The sequence below is a fragment of the Phoxinus phoxinus genome (assembly GCF_949152265.1).
Source record: "Phoxinus phoxinus genome assembly, chromosome: 24".
Lineage (NCBI taxonomy): Eukaryota > Metazoa > Chordata > Actinopteri > Cypriniformes > Leuciscidae > Phoxinus > Phoxinus phoxinus.
The window spans coordinates 12,551,945-12,569,036 of record NC_136899.1 but is presented as its reverse complement, the minus strand read 5'-3'; the positions used below and the strand labels follow the sequence as shown (position 1 = coordinate 12,569,036).

At 36.3% G+C, this 17,092-nt stretch overlaps 1 protein-coding gene across 2 annotated transcripts in view; it reads right to left on the bottom strand.

Moving 5' to 3' along the window:
- Positions 1-17,092, bottom strand: part of cntnap2a (contactin associated protein 2a) — a 357,512-nt gene that overhangs the window by 196,645 nt on the left and 143,775 nt on the right. For both annotated transcript variants that reach the window (XM_079601641.1, XM_079601642.1), the window contains exon 3: positions 8,683-8,876. In XM_079601641.1, the coding sequence (XP_079457767.1) occupies positions 8,683-8,876 (194 nt within the window). The remainder of the gene's footprint in view (positions 1-8,682; positions 8,877-17,092) is intronic.

Below are 17,092 nucleotides of genomic sequence, written 5' to 3'. Positions count from 1 at the left end.
TGCAGATGTGTGTAGGGCTGACAGGGCCAGCTAACTCAGTGACAGTCTGAATCGGCGTACTTTAGCGATGAGAGACTCACTCAAGAGTGGAGTTAAAGGAAAAACTGACAGAATATGTAAGCCTCCCTCATTTCACGGTGTAAGCAAAGTAAAGTCTAGATCAAGAGTGAGCTAACGGTGGACAGGGTAGAAAATTGGCAATGAAAGTCCATCAATGGGTATTTTCTGCTAACACTGCATACATTCTGAGACTAATAAAATGACACTGAAATGGTTTAAGTGTAACAAAGAAAAGTAAAGTCTTAAACCCTATTAAAGCCTATTTTGCAGAATATGCGCATTTAATGAAACAGACCAGTAAAAGAAAAAAGATCTGAATTGTGAGAGAGAAAAAAAATCACAGATATCTCCAGAATTTTTTTATATATACAACAAGTACACGCACACAAAAAAACAAAGCTGCTTTTTTTACAATGGGAGAAAAGGGTACATAAATGGAATTAACAAATAAAAAATATCACCATTATACCATTACATTTACGGCAAAAAAAAAATGGCAGCTCTGGTTGCCAGACATTCACAGTAAAAATATTTCCAGTATTATGGCGTGCCTGTATGTTCACAACTTACAACCTCATATTTTATCAAGGGATATAATATTTATATACCAAGCTTAAACTAAAAAAAAAACAGCTTTTTTGTTTTACTAATAACCTCCATAATAATACAAATATATAAAAAAAAGAAACCCCCATGCAACAGATGAACTAATCTTTCGTCATTGATCGACCTCTTACAGCAAGCATCGTAAACTAAATGCCTATTAGGGCGTAACGGATCGTGGTTGATCCGTGATCCATATGCACCAGACCCCACGGTTCGGCACGCATGTGATTTGTGGATTAATTGCAAAGTTTAACCATCATAGAGTGAAACTTCATCATTTGCATGTGTTTTGTCATGCCAATTTACACATTCAAGCGATTTTTTTTTTTTTTGGAAGAAATTAATACTTGTATTGAGCAATTAAATTAATCAAAACATTTATAATGTTACAAAAGATTTTTGTTTCAAATAAATGCTGTTCTTTTGAACTTTCTTTTAGTATAAATACATGAATATGATACTTTGCACATGCAATTATAGGCCAGACTTAAAATCCAAAACTTAATCTCGTACAAGTAAGAAAAAAAGTAATATACTTTTATAAATATTGGATATAATATCCAAATTTCCTTTTCATGGATCTTAAAACAGAGCAGGAATATAGTGTGAAAACTCTTGGAATGTCAAACAAGAAAATACCCAGCAGTCAGAATGAGATCCGTGTAATAGGCAAAAACTCACAGTGAATAAAACAACTATAGGCTTTTTACACCCCAGCGAGGGGTACGCCTCGTTTCATTGGCTTTCTAAATGCATGTTTCAGCAGATTAATTGATGGAGAGGTTTTGCTGCCATTATGCCACATAGAGGGCTGGGGGACCACATGGGAAGAAGAATATAAGAATTCAGCGTGTGCTTATTCAGTACAAGAGGCAGTGGTTTGGAGTTCATTCAGAATTGACTGCAGGGGCTGAGAAAGGGTATCAGTAATGTATGAGCCTCCAAAAGGATCCATTAAAATTCAATTCACAGAAAGGTACTTGTGCGGGGGGAAAAAACCCAAACAGGTCACACTCAGAGTTGGTGTCCAGGAAATGGTGAGGAGAGAAAGAAAAGAAAAGCGTTTAGAGGAGTGACAAGAAAGTGCTTTTTTTTAATCTACAACAGCATTATCAGATACAATCAGATACTTCCGGGGGTTCCTGCACCAGCCGAGAAACTGCCACTGAGATGAGCGGGAATGTTAACGGATAACTTTCTCTGGGTATTATGGACCTCCGTGGGTAACATTTAAAAAGTGTGAGAGACGGCACAGTCTAGTCGTGACACAATGGGGTACCAGCTAGAGGCTAAAACACAGGGAAATGTCAAGCCTCTGAGGAGGTTAACTTGTAGCTTTCACTGAGAATATAGTGTGCGTGACATCTGTCATGTCACCTGAGTGTTCCAGCTCAAAGCTGAATGGGAAAACTATCCGCTCCTTTCGCATCATGATCAATCAATGGGAATAAATCGCATGGTGTTTGAGTGAGACTTTGCATGCTCAGCACTTTCCTCAAGATGGTGAGGTTCTGTCAACTCTTCAATGAAGGAAAACGCTCTGTTCTTAGCATTTCCCCGTATCCCTTCCTCTTAAAATGCTATTTAAAATTAGAGGGTTTAAAAGTGTACAATTATTTTCTGATCTTAAAATATTGTAGCCTCCCCCTTTTTCGAACGATAGGATGATGGAAATTGACGCAGAGCCAGATTTTACTCAAATAAATTCAGCTTTGGTGAGCATGAGAGATGTATTTCAAAAACATTAATACATCTTACCAACCCCAAACTTTTAAACTGTATTTTATGTTACAAATTTCGAAAGAATCATAATCAAACAACAATATGCATTATATACATTTCTGCCCAGGTTACAGTATGTAACCACAGCAACTTCTGATAATTACATACAGTACATCATTGTTCAGCTCTCAATGAGCTCTGACACAAGAACCAGCACAATTTAGCTGGAAAACTGCTATACAATAGGGATGCACAAAATAACCATAATACATTATCAGCTATTGGCTGATATTTGAGGATTTTTTATTTATTGATATCACTTTTTTTGTAAATTATGTATTATATTTGTGTTTAAATTTGTATAAAGTACTTTTTTATACAAAAAGTATATTTAAATTATAAGATTTTTATAATAAGACATTTATTGGTTGTTGTGAACATGAAAATAATCAGATTATTGATATCAGACAGAATTCTAATATCAATGCATCCTTAGTAATACAAAACAAAAAAAGACAACACTCAGCACTATTAAACAAAACATATCTGTTTAAGAAACTGCATGTATTAGTCTTAGTCTTTTCTAAAGGGAACCACAGAGTATGCAAATACTCTCCATATAAATCCATAAATCGTGTTATTTGTTAATGGTAAGCAAGACACCATTCAGTCACACCAGTACACATTCCAGCTGGGAGACACCAAAGACTAGGCTAATAATGCATGCACAGCATTGAACCCTGGGCTATAGAGTTAAAAAGAACAAGGTGTAAATATAAAAGAAAGCAGTCACACAGAGAGGTACAGTGAGCTGTGGCGTAAAGGTTCGAAGATTACATCTGTCTGCTCACGAGTAATTAAAGTCATTTTAAAAATAAACCAGGACATGTGCAGTTAACTGGTGTCTAATTGTCTTCAAATAAATAGCAGAGAGATCAGTTGAAATTAGCTCAAGGTTTCAAGCACAAATACATTTACATTTGTTATAAACTGTAGATCATATCAACAGCAGTCAAGCTTTCATTGAAGATTCAGCACACGACACAAAAGTCATAGCTGGGATTATATTGCTTTCTGTTAGTCAATCAGCTATGAAATGGAATACATAATCTCTTATGGATCAATTTCAAAGAAGTTTGGATCAAAAGCATTTTAGCAGCAATTGCGTTCGCATGTATTTGATTGGCATAAAGTTTAACTGTTATCCACAAAGGTCTTTGCAGGAAACATCAAACAAGTCAACAAAGGAAAATCTTTTTCACTCTTTGGTTCTCTTTGAAGCAAAACTATGCAGCGGAGTACAAAGGTCAAGAACTTGAGTAAAAGTAGAGATAGTCTATGAAAATATTACTACAGTAAAAGAATAAGTACTCATTTTCAGTTTTACATTTACATTTATTCATTTAGCAGACGCTTTTATCCAAAGCGACTTACAAATGAGAACAATAGAAGCAATTAAACTAACAGTAGGACAACAGTTTTACTTGAGTAAAAGTACAAAAGAACTTGATTTTTAATGTACATACGTATTACATATAAAAAGTACTGATCGATGAACCATATATTTATTCTAGCCAGAGCTAGTCAGACTAGTCATAAGCAACTAATAAGAAAGATTAGTGCACTGATACATTTAATGTATTGCAAACTAACAAACTTTTTATTTGATTAAAAACACTTATCAATATCAAAACATTAAACTTTAATACACAAAATTTACTGATTCAAGTGTGCAAACAAGTGAAATAATAGACCATATAGTATTTTCAAAATGGGAAAAAACAAACCCATTTCAAAACACAACTGAAGCAAAGACAAATTACCATTCCATGCCATTCCTGAAATAATGGGGTTTCATAAAGAGATACAATCGTTTATCTTTTGAACAATCTGAGGTCATTTATTATTCCCTAACTAAGTCTGACCTAGATAAACAACCATGTCAGGAATGTCTTCTTTCCCTGATGAACACAACAAACATGGCAGTAGCAATGAATTACATGGACATAAAGCGAACTTTTTATTGTGAGCAATTCTGTGCCTCTGACATGTCATAATTCCCAAACGGTTCCTTTGCCAACGTCACATTTAGGAATCGGTGGTAAACAGAAATCATTGTTGACTTATTTATCTCACATCAGGGATCAAGTAAAGTCACAATATTAGATGTATTGCTGGGTCAAAGAGCTTCACTGATGATGTGAACATAGCTTATAGCGTTGAAGGCATAGGACATCATATGTCATGTTTGTCATACATGGCAGTTTGTCATTTTGTGAAAAATGGAATATGACTGTTACTTTGCACGCTAGTATACACTTTTCCTATCTCTTTTAGCAGTTATTAAGCCAAACTGCCATTTAACCTGAACTGAAATTATTTGGAATAGTCACAGCATGATTGAAAAATGTCTCAATTTTTTTTTAAACCTCATAAATGCATCCATGAACCAAAACAGAATGCTAGAAATGCTGCGCATGGCATATAAAAGCACAACAACTAACCATTATTCATTAACAACACAAAAGGCCTTAATTAATATTCAAGCATATAAGCCTGTCAAAGAAAAATAATTAAAGGCAGGGCCCAAAATGCAATCAAAATTATTCAGGAGAAGAAAAAATTGTCCAGTCCAAAACTGAACTGCATATAAATCAGTTGGACTCTGGATATTTTGAAAGTCTACTTGTGATTGCTGCTTTAATATTGAAACCATGATTGGTAGACTGGTTTTCCTTGAGTGGTGAATTTCTTCAAGAGCTGGGGGCATGCAATCAGATATCAAACCGAATGTAAAAACATATGCTCCTCAATCAAGCTAATTTAGCAGGGCTGTAATGAAGAGTTTGTTCGCTTATGCCTTGCATTTCTTTTGTCAGTCTTTTAGGCAACAGTTCACTGATACTGAATGCCCGATTTTATACTGATGTAGCAACTGAAACTATTCCTAATTCCCACCTCGGTCTTCTTAATGTTTGAAAACTATTGATCTAGCCTGAATTAAACAGTAATGCACAGTGACCTGTACATTTTCCAGAGATGAACTGGAATCCAAGGGCATTTCAGTTCACAGAACGGGGGGAAAGCTTCATTCCCCTTCAAACAAGCTTCATTCCCTTTTCCAACTGAGAACCAAAAGAGTTCAAAAGTGTGTAGAGCAGAATGCAATGAGAGTTAATGATAGGAAATGCCTGAGAGCTGAGGTGGTGATCATGACAATGCTAACGCATTCCGTGATAATTGTGACTTTGAATAAAACATGTATTACAGAGAAACAGTGCCTTAATGTGTAATTCTGTAATGTGACATCCAAATTGATTTGCATTAAAGTCATTTCTAAGTGTTTCCAAACTCATTTTTTTTCTGAACATTTGAAGTATCAATATATACTGTTAAAAGAAAAAAATATTCTGGCAGTAAAGTTTACAGACGTATTCTGTGATTTATACAATCTTCTGAAGCCATTGCTTTGGGTGAAGAACAGATTGAGATTAAAAACCTCAGCTGAAGTGATGACTGACAAATTATTATTTTTGATAATCGACTGATAGCCTTTTTGCAAAATGGAAATACTTGTGACATTGTAACATTTACAGATAAGGATTTAGCAGTCACATGTAAGTTATGTGAGGGAAAACTGGGGTCATGCACTTGTCCCGCAGCAGCTCACTCTGTGCCCTCCGGTATTTTTAAGATCTGTTATGTCCATAGAAATGCATTATGCAATGCAGTAAAGGGACGTAATTCCTGTATATTTTCGGTGCACAGTGCACATATGCGATTAATCAAATTCGTTGTCGATTATTTTCATTATTGATTATTATTGATTAGTTGTTGTAGCCTTAGAAAATACGCAGTCATGGGCAAGAATCATGTTTGGATTTATTACAGTTCGTCACAGATAAGGTTTGCTCGCAGATGTATTAGCAGACTGGCTGTATAATGCTTTCATTAGCATCTCACAATCAATCAACTTTAACATACACGTTTGTCGGTGTTGTCGGATCATCAGCACTTTTTTTGCAATGCCGAGAGAGTGTGTGCATGGTTGCCAAATTGGAAATATGAACCCTTTCACAAGTAAGTTTTAAACTATTTTCGAACGTTATTTTAGAATGTTTCCCCTTCTTGTTTCCATGGCGACGCGTCATGCTTGTCACGTGACACACCGCAGACAATAACATTGTATGACAGATGTATCACTTTTATTTCCTTTTTCCTTTTTTATTCAAAATATTCACAAACTTGCTTACCATGTCATCAACTTTCTGAGATTCCGATCTCAAAAAACTCCAAATGTATTGTTTTACTAGTGCTTATGTCTATTTAAATGTCTGAAACCTTAAAATAAAAGTTAAACATTATGTGGTTGAAAGCACTGCATAGTTGTGATATATGACAAGCGCTGAGCGTGTCCATCTCTAGCTCAGTGCCAGCCAACGCATGAAAGCACAGTTTGAATCCGGCAGTTATGTGACGTCACTGTACATTCTAAATCCCATATGTGGGACCGTACTCTCAGTGGCACAGAAATAAAAATCCCATATATGGGACCATACCGCTCAATGACCAGAATTATCTTTTTTTTTAAGAGAAAAGCCCAGTTTGGGGGATTTATTATCTTGGCATCTGGCAACCCAAAGCAGAGAATGAAAAAAAAATAAAAATCTGGACAAATAATCAGTGGGGAAGATATTGCGCAGATTATTTTTAATTAATCGAGAGAAGCAGAATATATAGAACATTTTCTTCCAAGAGTAGGCTATAGGACTCCTTTGAAAACTTGAACTGTTTTAGTCTAAAGTCTAGTCTCAACGTCAAACTTGGATAGAACAAATGATGAAATCATCTGAAGTGAGCTGAAAATGTCCAAGAGCAAAATTAAGGTGGTGCAGGATAAAAGACAATAACGATTCCCTTGAAGACCACCCTGTGTGGATCGCTGGTTGGTCCAGTAATAATTCCCCTCCCCTCTGCTGTGGGTACTGAGCACAGTGGTACATCAGGCTGAAATCAGTCTGTGAAACCGTCTTTTTCTGTATCTAAGAGCTTCCTTGATTGCTTACTGTTGATTAAAGCACCCAGGAAGAAATCAAAGCATCCTCTTGACTCATTGATCTTCAGTCGTCCTTGGTGAGCTCAGTATGTGGAAGAGGTATGCTAGCATCCTGCCACCATAACCACAATGTCTCACGAATATGTCAAGGACCAATCTTGAATCTTGATTTCATTTTGTAATTCAAAACATTCCACACATTAACGATGCTACTGTCTAACAAAAAGAAAAAAGAAAAAGAAAAAAAGAGCTTTATATGTAAACAACTGAACAGCAATTTGATTAAAATGTGAATGAAAACTCGAGATGAAGACCCCGGTCATATCAATCTTCGAGAAAAAGTTGTTTTATTCTACATGAAGTGGGTCATCAACTCAAAGGAGCTGCCATGTCAAAAAAGACAATGACAAGGCGTTTTGCAATTTGGAAGTTGCCACAAAGTACAATATAACATTTAGCCAGTTAGAAAGGTATAAAACAAATATAAGTACATGTAAACAAAACAAGCAATATAAACCAAAAGGAACTAAACAAAAGACAAACAAACAGCTTTGGTCTGAAGCATCAGCCGCTAGTAAACAATCATCATGCATCCACACTACTAGGTGTCAGTATAAAGTACAAGAACACTAAGATCAAGAAGAGCCAGTGAAATATGGGGGGAGAGAAAAACTTTAAATAATCATTAAAATGGGTTATATTTTCCACAGACACTACCATTCAAAAGTTTGGAGTCAGTAAGTTACGAAATATATTTATTTGAAATGTTACAAAAGATTTTTATTTCACATAATAAACAGTGTTATTTTGAATTTTCCATTCATCAAATAATCCTGAAAAAATGATCATGGGTTTATAACAAAATGTTAAGACACTGTTTTCAACTTTGATGATATGAAATCATATCAGAATGATTTCTGAAGGATCATGTGACACTGAAGATTGGAGTAATGGCTCCTGAAAATGCAGCTTTGCCATCACAGGAATAAATTACATTTAAAAATTTATTAAAATGGAAAACAACTATTTAAACTTGTAATAATATTTCAGAATATCACTGTTTTTACTGTGTTTTTGTCAATGTTGATATTGCATCAAATCACTGCGGCATTGGTGAGCATTAGACATTTAAAAAATGTTTTAATTAAATTGAAAGAATCAAATCTTACCGACCCAAACCTTTAAACAATAGCATCCAACACTAAAAACGACAGTATATGGATTATTATGATACTCACCCAGATGTTGCCATCTTGATGGTATGGTTTCCAGTTTCGGCCTGTGTCACTGTAGAGCAGCCGGTAGCGTGTTGTCCAATCAGAGCTGCTATATCGACCCTGCGTGGCGATGGCTGTGACCTGTTTTCTGCTTCCCAGGTCGACCTGCAGCCACTGGTAATGATCACTGTCCAACGGAGACCAGCCCCCCGCACCTAGAGAAAGAGCACAACACTCAGCATCTTGTTGTATTGATCTAAAATCTCTGTGGTTGTGTCATTCATGGGATTGAGGAAAACAGAACAGGAACAAATTCTTTTGATTTTTGTTTTTTGTAAATGTTATACATGTTCTTTTCAAAGTTTTTGTTAAGGGTACAAATTGAATGGGTCGATAATCTACATACATCTTTGTAATTTATCAAAGATAATCTGTTATGGTGTTGGGTCTACTGAACTAACTGGATATATTCAAGAGGAACATCTGTATTATTCTGTTCTCACTTGTCTTGGAAGTCTTAAGAACAGATTGCCTTACAGATGTTTTATCTGTGCTTTTAGCTGGAGGCTTTTGAACATTTGTTAAAGTGACATTTGAAGGATCATTAAATATCGTAAATTCAACAATTAATATTAACAAAATGAGCCCTTTTTAAAGCCTCCCAGTGCCTTCAAGACCCCTTTCAAACCTCTCATGTAATTCCCACTTCAGGCCTGCATTATGAACATATAGGGCCTCCTTAATAGCCTATCTTTGCATATGAAATAATAATAATTTGCATATTAACATTTTCTACCGCAGGAATATATATATATATATATATGTTTTTTTTAATCATATCTTTAACACAGAGAAACAATGTATTGAAAATTAAAATATTACAGGCTACAATATATCAAATTCATAAATGCAACCTTCATAATAGCTTGAATGAGTTTACTTTAAATAGTTTTATCATAAGAGGGTCTTCTTTCCCTCGAAGAGGAGAATCATCAGGGCTGGACTGGGGCTAAAATTCAGCCACACGTTTCCCCATAAATTACTTAATGCAAATTAGAGTGATATAAACAAAACAAAAAAAGTATTTAAATATTTGTGTGAACATGATGAATGCCATTTTTCAAAAATGATACCCCTAATAATGATTTATTTTATTTGTTACCAAATAAAAGACAACAATATCAGTGAACAATAGATATATAAAATATATGGATGTGTGTGAAGACAATTAAAAATATCACTTATGAGCAGAATATTTTTATTGTGCATCATTTCCAATCCAGCGGTAATTGTCAGCTTTGTAAAAGGTGTGAACATATCATATATGAATTTTTAAGATATATAAACTGATAGTAGCAACATTAGTCTTAACAAAACAAAAGAGTCAGACATTTTATTCTAAAAGTGTTAAAAGTGTCATTTCCACCACAAAATAATATTAAGCACAACACATCATTCGAGATATGGTGGAATATTGTGGGAATTTTCACGACTTTCAGAAAAGAAAAAAATAAACGAACAAACTCGCTTTTACAGGAGCAAAAGTGCCCATAAAGAAACACCCAGATATGAATATATTCTATAGTGAAGCCTTTTTATTTATTTATCTGTATTTGTATTGGTATGACAAACATGAATTGGACATTGTTTAAACTGAGAGTGCCTAAATGCAAAGCTGACATTTATGTCCCAATTAAAGGAACACTCCGACTTTTTGGGACTTTAGCCTATTCACCCTATCCCCCAGAGTTAGATAAGTCCATACATACCTTTTTCATCTCCGTGCGTGCTATAAGTCTGTTTGACGCACCCACCGCTAGCCTAGCTTAGCACAAAGACTGGATGTAAATGGTTGCAGCTAGCATACTAATCCAAATAAGTGACAAAATAACGCAAACATTTTCCTATTTACATGTTGTGATTTGTATAGTCACAGAGTGTACAAAAAACAAAGTCACATGAGACACAGACATATTTTAACCGTATAAATACTGGGAACTATGTTCTCTGAAGGCGAAGCACTGCTACTTGGGCGGAGTGATAACCGCAGCACCTGAGACGCGCCGTGGTGAGGAGCAGAGAGTTCGTTCAGAGTTTGGGTAACAGAGTCAGCAATTTATAAATAGTAAAAGCGTAGTTTACAATCATGGATTTTCGCTGTATTGTAAAGAGCTGTGACAATAAACAGGGGAGACCAGGTAATACCATGATGTTTCATAGAATTCCAACTAAAAACGCTGACCGGATGAAGAAATGGCTACTTGCTCTGGATATATTGATCAAAACACACCTAATGAGATTATCAAGGGACATTATGTTTGCTCGGTACATTTCACTGAGGACGACTATTTTCAAAAAAATGGAATTTGCCACAAGGACCATGAAACGTGTGCTGAAGGATACGGCCATCCCATCGATATCACATACAGGACAAAGTGGAGCGGCTGCGGTAAGTGTTCCGTTATATTTTTTAATGTTTAGCCTAACGTTACTGTAACAGTGCCATTAGCTAACTTAGATCTAATGTAATGTTATTGACACTATTATATGAATAGGGTGGTAACTACTATTGCAGTTGTTTACGGGCTCCATGTATCCCCTGTAATGTTAGTATTGTTGCCTCGAACGCGCTCTGTCGTCCCAGTAACACTTGAGCGGAGCTAGAGGTCACGTATAGTCACGTTGGTTTTGTTGACAGAAGAAACAACGGCGCGTCTCAGGTGCTGCGGTTATCACTCCGCCCAAGTAGCAGTGCTTCGCCTTCAAAGAATATAGTTCCCAGTATTTATACGGTTAAAATATGTCTGTGTCTCATGTGACTTTGTTTTTTGTACACTCTGTGACTATACAAATCACAACATGTAAATAGGAAAATGCTTGTTTTATTTTGTCACTTATTTGGATTAGTATGCTAGCTGCAACCATTTACATCCAGTCTTTGTGCTAAGCTAGGCTAGCGGTGGGTGCGTCAAACAGACTTATAGCACGCACGGAGATGAAAAAGGTATGTATGGACTTATCTAACTCTGGGGGATAGGGTGAATAGGCTAAAGTCCCAAAAAGTCGGAGTGTTCCTTTTAAGTATTTTGTGCCCCCGATCCGTTCTGAATGATTGAATATTGAGTATCTGCCTATGCAGAGTCCCGATCCGATAAATGTATTTTTCTAGTGCTTGGTCAAGCACATTAAAGTTATTAAACCCAATCCAGTGTACACAGGGATGTGCAGAGTTTCTCAGTGGCTCAAATTTAAAAAAGGGGCAACTTATTTCGACACCCTGGTTTGCCAGTTTGTGGAAAACACAGAGTATTGCAGCATTGGAAGCCAGCAATGAACAGGGTCAGAGATGGCAGATTCTACCAGACCTACAGTAAAAAGCATCAGCATCCATCTAAAAAGTTATATGACCAGAGAAGCATATTAAAACGCAGATAAATCAACAGATCAACTTAAGGCTCGTCAAGCTGAGGAGTCTGAGGAGCAGGGGGCGGGGCAAACAACTCTCCAATATTTCGAATTTGGACTGCAGTACCCATTTCAACTGCTAGCTGTCAATATTACATACTGCACCTTTAATAGCAGTTAGAAAACCCACTCTAAGGTGCATACCGCCACCTACTGCATGACATCTGCGTGACAGTTGACAAAGTAAAGGATCGGGCTTAGGATAGCCGATACAAGTCAGTTAAAAAATAGCTTAATTGGCCCCGGGCCGGTAGCGATTCTTGAGATCGACTCAGGACATCCCTACTTTGAAGATAGTAAGGAACTTAATGGAGTGGATTTACTTCTTAGTAAATATAAAGCAGAATGGCACTGCAGCCAGCCAAAGGGAGAGTCAGAGTGAGGACATAAAGTGAGGGTCAGCAGTTTAGGGTGTCCATGGATCAGTACAAGACAGAAGCTTAAGAGAGTGTAAGGGAGTCAGGGGACATCCACTCCACCGCCACCTGCAACCTGCCACCAAGGCAGATGTTCTGAGGAGATAAAGAGAGCAGGAGAAGGGTACTGGAAGGACACCAGACTCTGAGAAAGAGGGGGATAAAATAGGTAGACGGATAGGCAGAAGAAGACAAAATAGCTCCTGGAGTTGTAACGTTAGGTCCAGATAACAAAAAAAAAAATGAAAACACTCAATGAATCTGATCAAACAAGAAAAGATAGAACTGAAGAGATGAAAAATAAATTGCATTATGTTTGTCTAACCCTGCCTGATGGGATATCTGTGTAGCCATATAGATGTGGCATGTAGGACTTTGTGATGATAATGCACCTAGGCGATGATAAATCATATGGCATAATTTTTTAACAGTTTACCATCTGCTAACACGCTGACACTAAAGGAAAGAGACTTGCAACCTATGTGATTTGCTATGCCCATTTTAGTGATATGCTTTTGCATTGCGTACTTATGACTTCATTGACTTGACAACATTAATCTATTTGATCACTTCTGGATTCAGATGTACATATGCAGATCAGATGCAGACATTACATTTGCAGTATTGGTTTCTTATACAAGATGAAGCAAAAAGCGAGGGGCAGGACAGTATCAATGGGAGTATGCTGAACATTAATCACAGAATGATCTGTCTGAACTCATAATTAAAATGCTGTCATTACTGTTTTATCATTTTCATGCTTGAAATTTTGCCTCAGCTTTATTTAAAAACTTCATCTACCATTTGAATGAAAGAAATAGTTAATTTAACATTCTCCAGAATGTCGTCATCTATTCACACTCATGTTGTTCCAAAATCCAAATATTGCTCTTTATCAGCAGGGCTGTGATTTGGCCATAGACATGAGACTGCAGGCCATATCGCACGGCTACAAGTGTGATACTGCGTTTATACAACAGTTTGTCGAGTGAGGACACAAGTGTGTGAATAAATAAGAAACAACAACAGAGTGTCTTTAACAGCCAGAAGTGCATTGGTGGGATACTTCCTTCCGCCATGGATTCAAATCAAGTAGAGTATTATGAGAGAGAGAGATCGACTAAGCAAGTGCATTACCTGCCGATATTCTTCAGGTCAATCTTATATTCATAATCACAAAAATGAGTTTGAATGTCCTCTGAGGAAAGCACTATATGTCTTTGTCCTTTTAACAGTTTTAACAGGGATTTCCAATGCATTTGTAAGTTGTGTCTTATAAGGTGTTGTTTAAAGTATAAAAAAATGTCCTTGTTTACGACCTTGTTTCAGAATCCTCACTTGTTTCAATATAAAAGTCTTTGCTACTGACTTACTCATACAGACATTGCTGCCATAATGGCACAACAATGTAACTTTCACTGAAGTCAAATCACAATCACCAACAGACCCTTTCTAAATAACAGATATGGCATGTTATTTATATAAAATATTAGTTGTACTTTATTTTACGTTATCAGTGATTTCTGAAGTGTAATTATTCAGGTTCAGACAGATTTTCTTTGTCTCAAAATCGTTCAATACTGTTTATGCATCAGTAAATCAAGCCAGTGACTAAACAATCAACTTCACATTGTTTCTCCTAGCAGCATGAAAATAATCGGTTATTCAAATTGTGATTAAAATTTATACAGAAAGCGGTCAAAGAACGCTCCCTTTTACAATCGCTGAAGCTGTTCACACAGCGTGAGTTTATCTGGATACTTTACCAAAACTCCCATTATGTAATCAATGACGCTGTTACACTGCACAACGAAGCTCTTACTGTTTTTAAATCGTGTTTCCATTGTTATTTATGGTGAAAGCATTTGTTAGAGTGCAGAAATCGCATTGCAATGATGAGATCACTGCATTCACGCGATCAACTGTAACTGTCTGTCATCTGCTCAATGCTCATCACTGCAACCTTTCATGTGATGGGAATAGATCTAAATATAATGCTATAATTAACACTTCATGATTCGTTAATCTCAACAGCTGTACTAGTAACAGTTTTTGAGAGGGTTCCACATTTAATGCTTATTTCATATGCAAAGATGTCAGCGAATCACAGTAGTGGGCGTTTTCACTGAAGTCTCATAGCAGACACGCCCCTTCAAAAAGAGCGTTCAAATCAGAGGACTAAAATCAGGGTAGAAAATAGCCATTTATTTCTAAATTGTAAAAAAATATATATATATGTAAAAATCATATTAACATTATAAGTGCACCAAAAAAAAAATCTAATTAATAACCCCTTTAATGAGATCCACAATCCACGTGTTACCTTTACTTCATCCAAAGTCCTCATCAGCAGAAAAATTCCTTTCTACGAATGCATTGGTTGGTTATTTTCCCACTCGGCTTTTTAAACGGCAATCACATTTTTTACTATTATATTTCTTACTTTGAAATTGTAATTTCAGGGAAGATATAAATAAAACAGACATTATTGAAATCTGGGACACTAATTACATCTTGTGGGACGCGGGACAAAACTCCCAATTCAGGGACACTACTATCTACATAACAGCCAGAGAGAAATGCTGCAAGCGGAGTAAAACAGTGAAGCGGTTCCAGTGGTGATACCGTTAGAATAACGCATGGCTGGAAAAGGCTCTCAGCAAATCAGATTCGAGAATCAGAACGAACCGTTGTATCCACAATTATTTGCAAAAAAATTAAAAAATTAAAAAAAATTAAGCAAATGTACTACTAAAAAAGCCATTGCAGTCTCAGAAAAACATCAAGGACAGAATTAAGTTTTTGGCAGAATGTGGGAAGTTGTGTGTGTGTGTGTATATATATATATATATATATATATATATATATATATATATATATAGACAGAGAAAAATATTTAATTCCCAGGAAACTAATTTTAACTTCATAAGAATGCAGGAGGAGAAAGAAAGAGAAAGGGAAATAAAGGACATGGATCACTGCTCACATTCCTTATATTAGTCTCAATCTCATGCATGGACACATTGGTATTCAGCTGAGCTTGGGGTACATGACTGAATGCTGGGGGACTGAACCTTTCTACCCCTCTGTCATTCACCTCAGTTTTCCCACCTCTCCCTCTCATTAGTTTCCAACAGGCTATTTTGTTTCCCACATACAGCCGCCTGTCCCTTCCCATCTCCAGCTGTGAGGGCCAAACAGGTTTCTGATGAAGCGAGATTTGACCTTTCCCTCAGATTCATCTCACAGATGAACTGCTGCTAAATAGATGCCCTTCCTGCTGAATGAAAGCGGAGGACGCCTAAGCAAGTCTCAAACCTGATGTCTGGATTTGAGATGATGCCGAGGGTGGACCCCGAAATGACTGTGTGCATCTCACACACCACAGCGACGTGATTACAGCTGACCTTCAACAGGCCATTTGCTGATGTAAATCCATATGAAAAATGTGAAGTGATGGATGTGTTTCATATAGTGTCAAGGTCTTTAGGAGACTGAGTGAAAAATGCGTGAGCTGTGTCATAAATGCGTATTAAAGCACTATGCTTTTAAAAAGATCTAATGAACAGCATGAACACATAGCCAGAGTTTCACCTTTGTTCTTGAGGAGGGTAAAATGGGATAATGTAGGCCCATTTCTATACTTTATATAATACACAAAGGCAGCATAAATCCCAGTTCTGGCCTGTCCTATATAGACTATACAAAACGATGGAAACAATGCAATGGAAAAAATCTACTAAACTAGAACAACCGCATTTCTATTGATTGAACAAGTCCAATCTGGCATTATCATCCAACTTAGGTCATCCATTTTATATATATATATATATATATATATATATATGTATTTAGAATATAGGAGGATATCACTACCAACTGTCACCCATCAAAGTAGATAAATAACAATTCTGCTTTCTATTGATTTTGTGCTCTCTTTAAAATACATTAGTAAGGCTAAATAATGCATCATTGGTGGAGACAGAATGTTGGATGCTGACATATTGGCATTACCAAAGTCCCTTTCAAGGAAAGTGTGTTCACTCCATTTATTTGAATGGGGGAATCCTGAAATCTCAAATAACATACTCAAGAGAAACAGGTCAATTTAGAACAAAGGGAATTAATTTAATTAATTTATTAATTTATAGGGAATTTTGAAAGAATCATTTATTTTTTCGTCCAGCGTTCACTTGAACAGGGAGTAACTATCAGCTCTGCAGCGGATTAATATCCTAACTATAGTGAAAACCCTATTTTATTAGCAAGGTAACTAGATCAGCAGTTTAAGACATTCAATTTGTAAGCACATAGCACTTCTCTTATAAACGAATATATAAACAAGGCTTTATTGAGTATTTTAACACATAAAACTACTATCTAACACAAACACACAAACACACATGCGCGAGTTGCAGAAAGAAAGTGAGGAAGGAATGAGTTTAAAGAGTGAAATCCCATGTTTCTATGTGCACTTTGTAAAACCTGACCTGAACAAACCATTAATCATCAATTTAACCCTTTTTTCGTTCCTTAGGCGGGGTTATTAC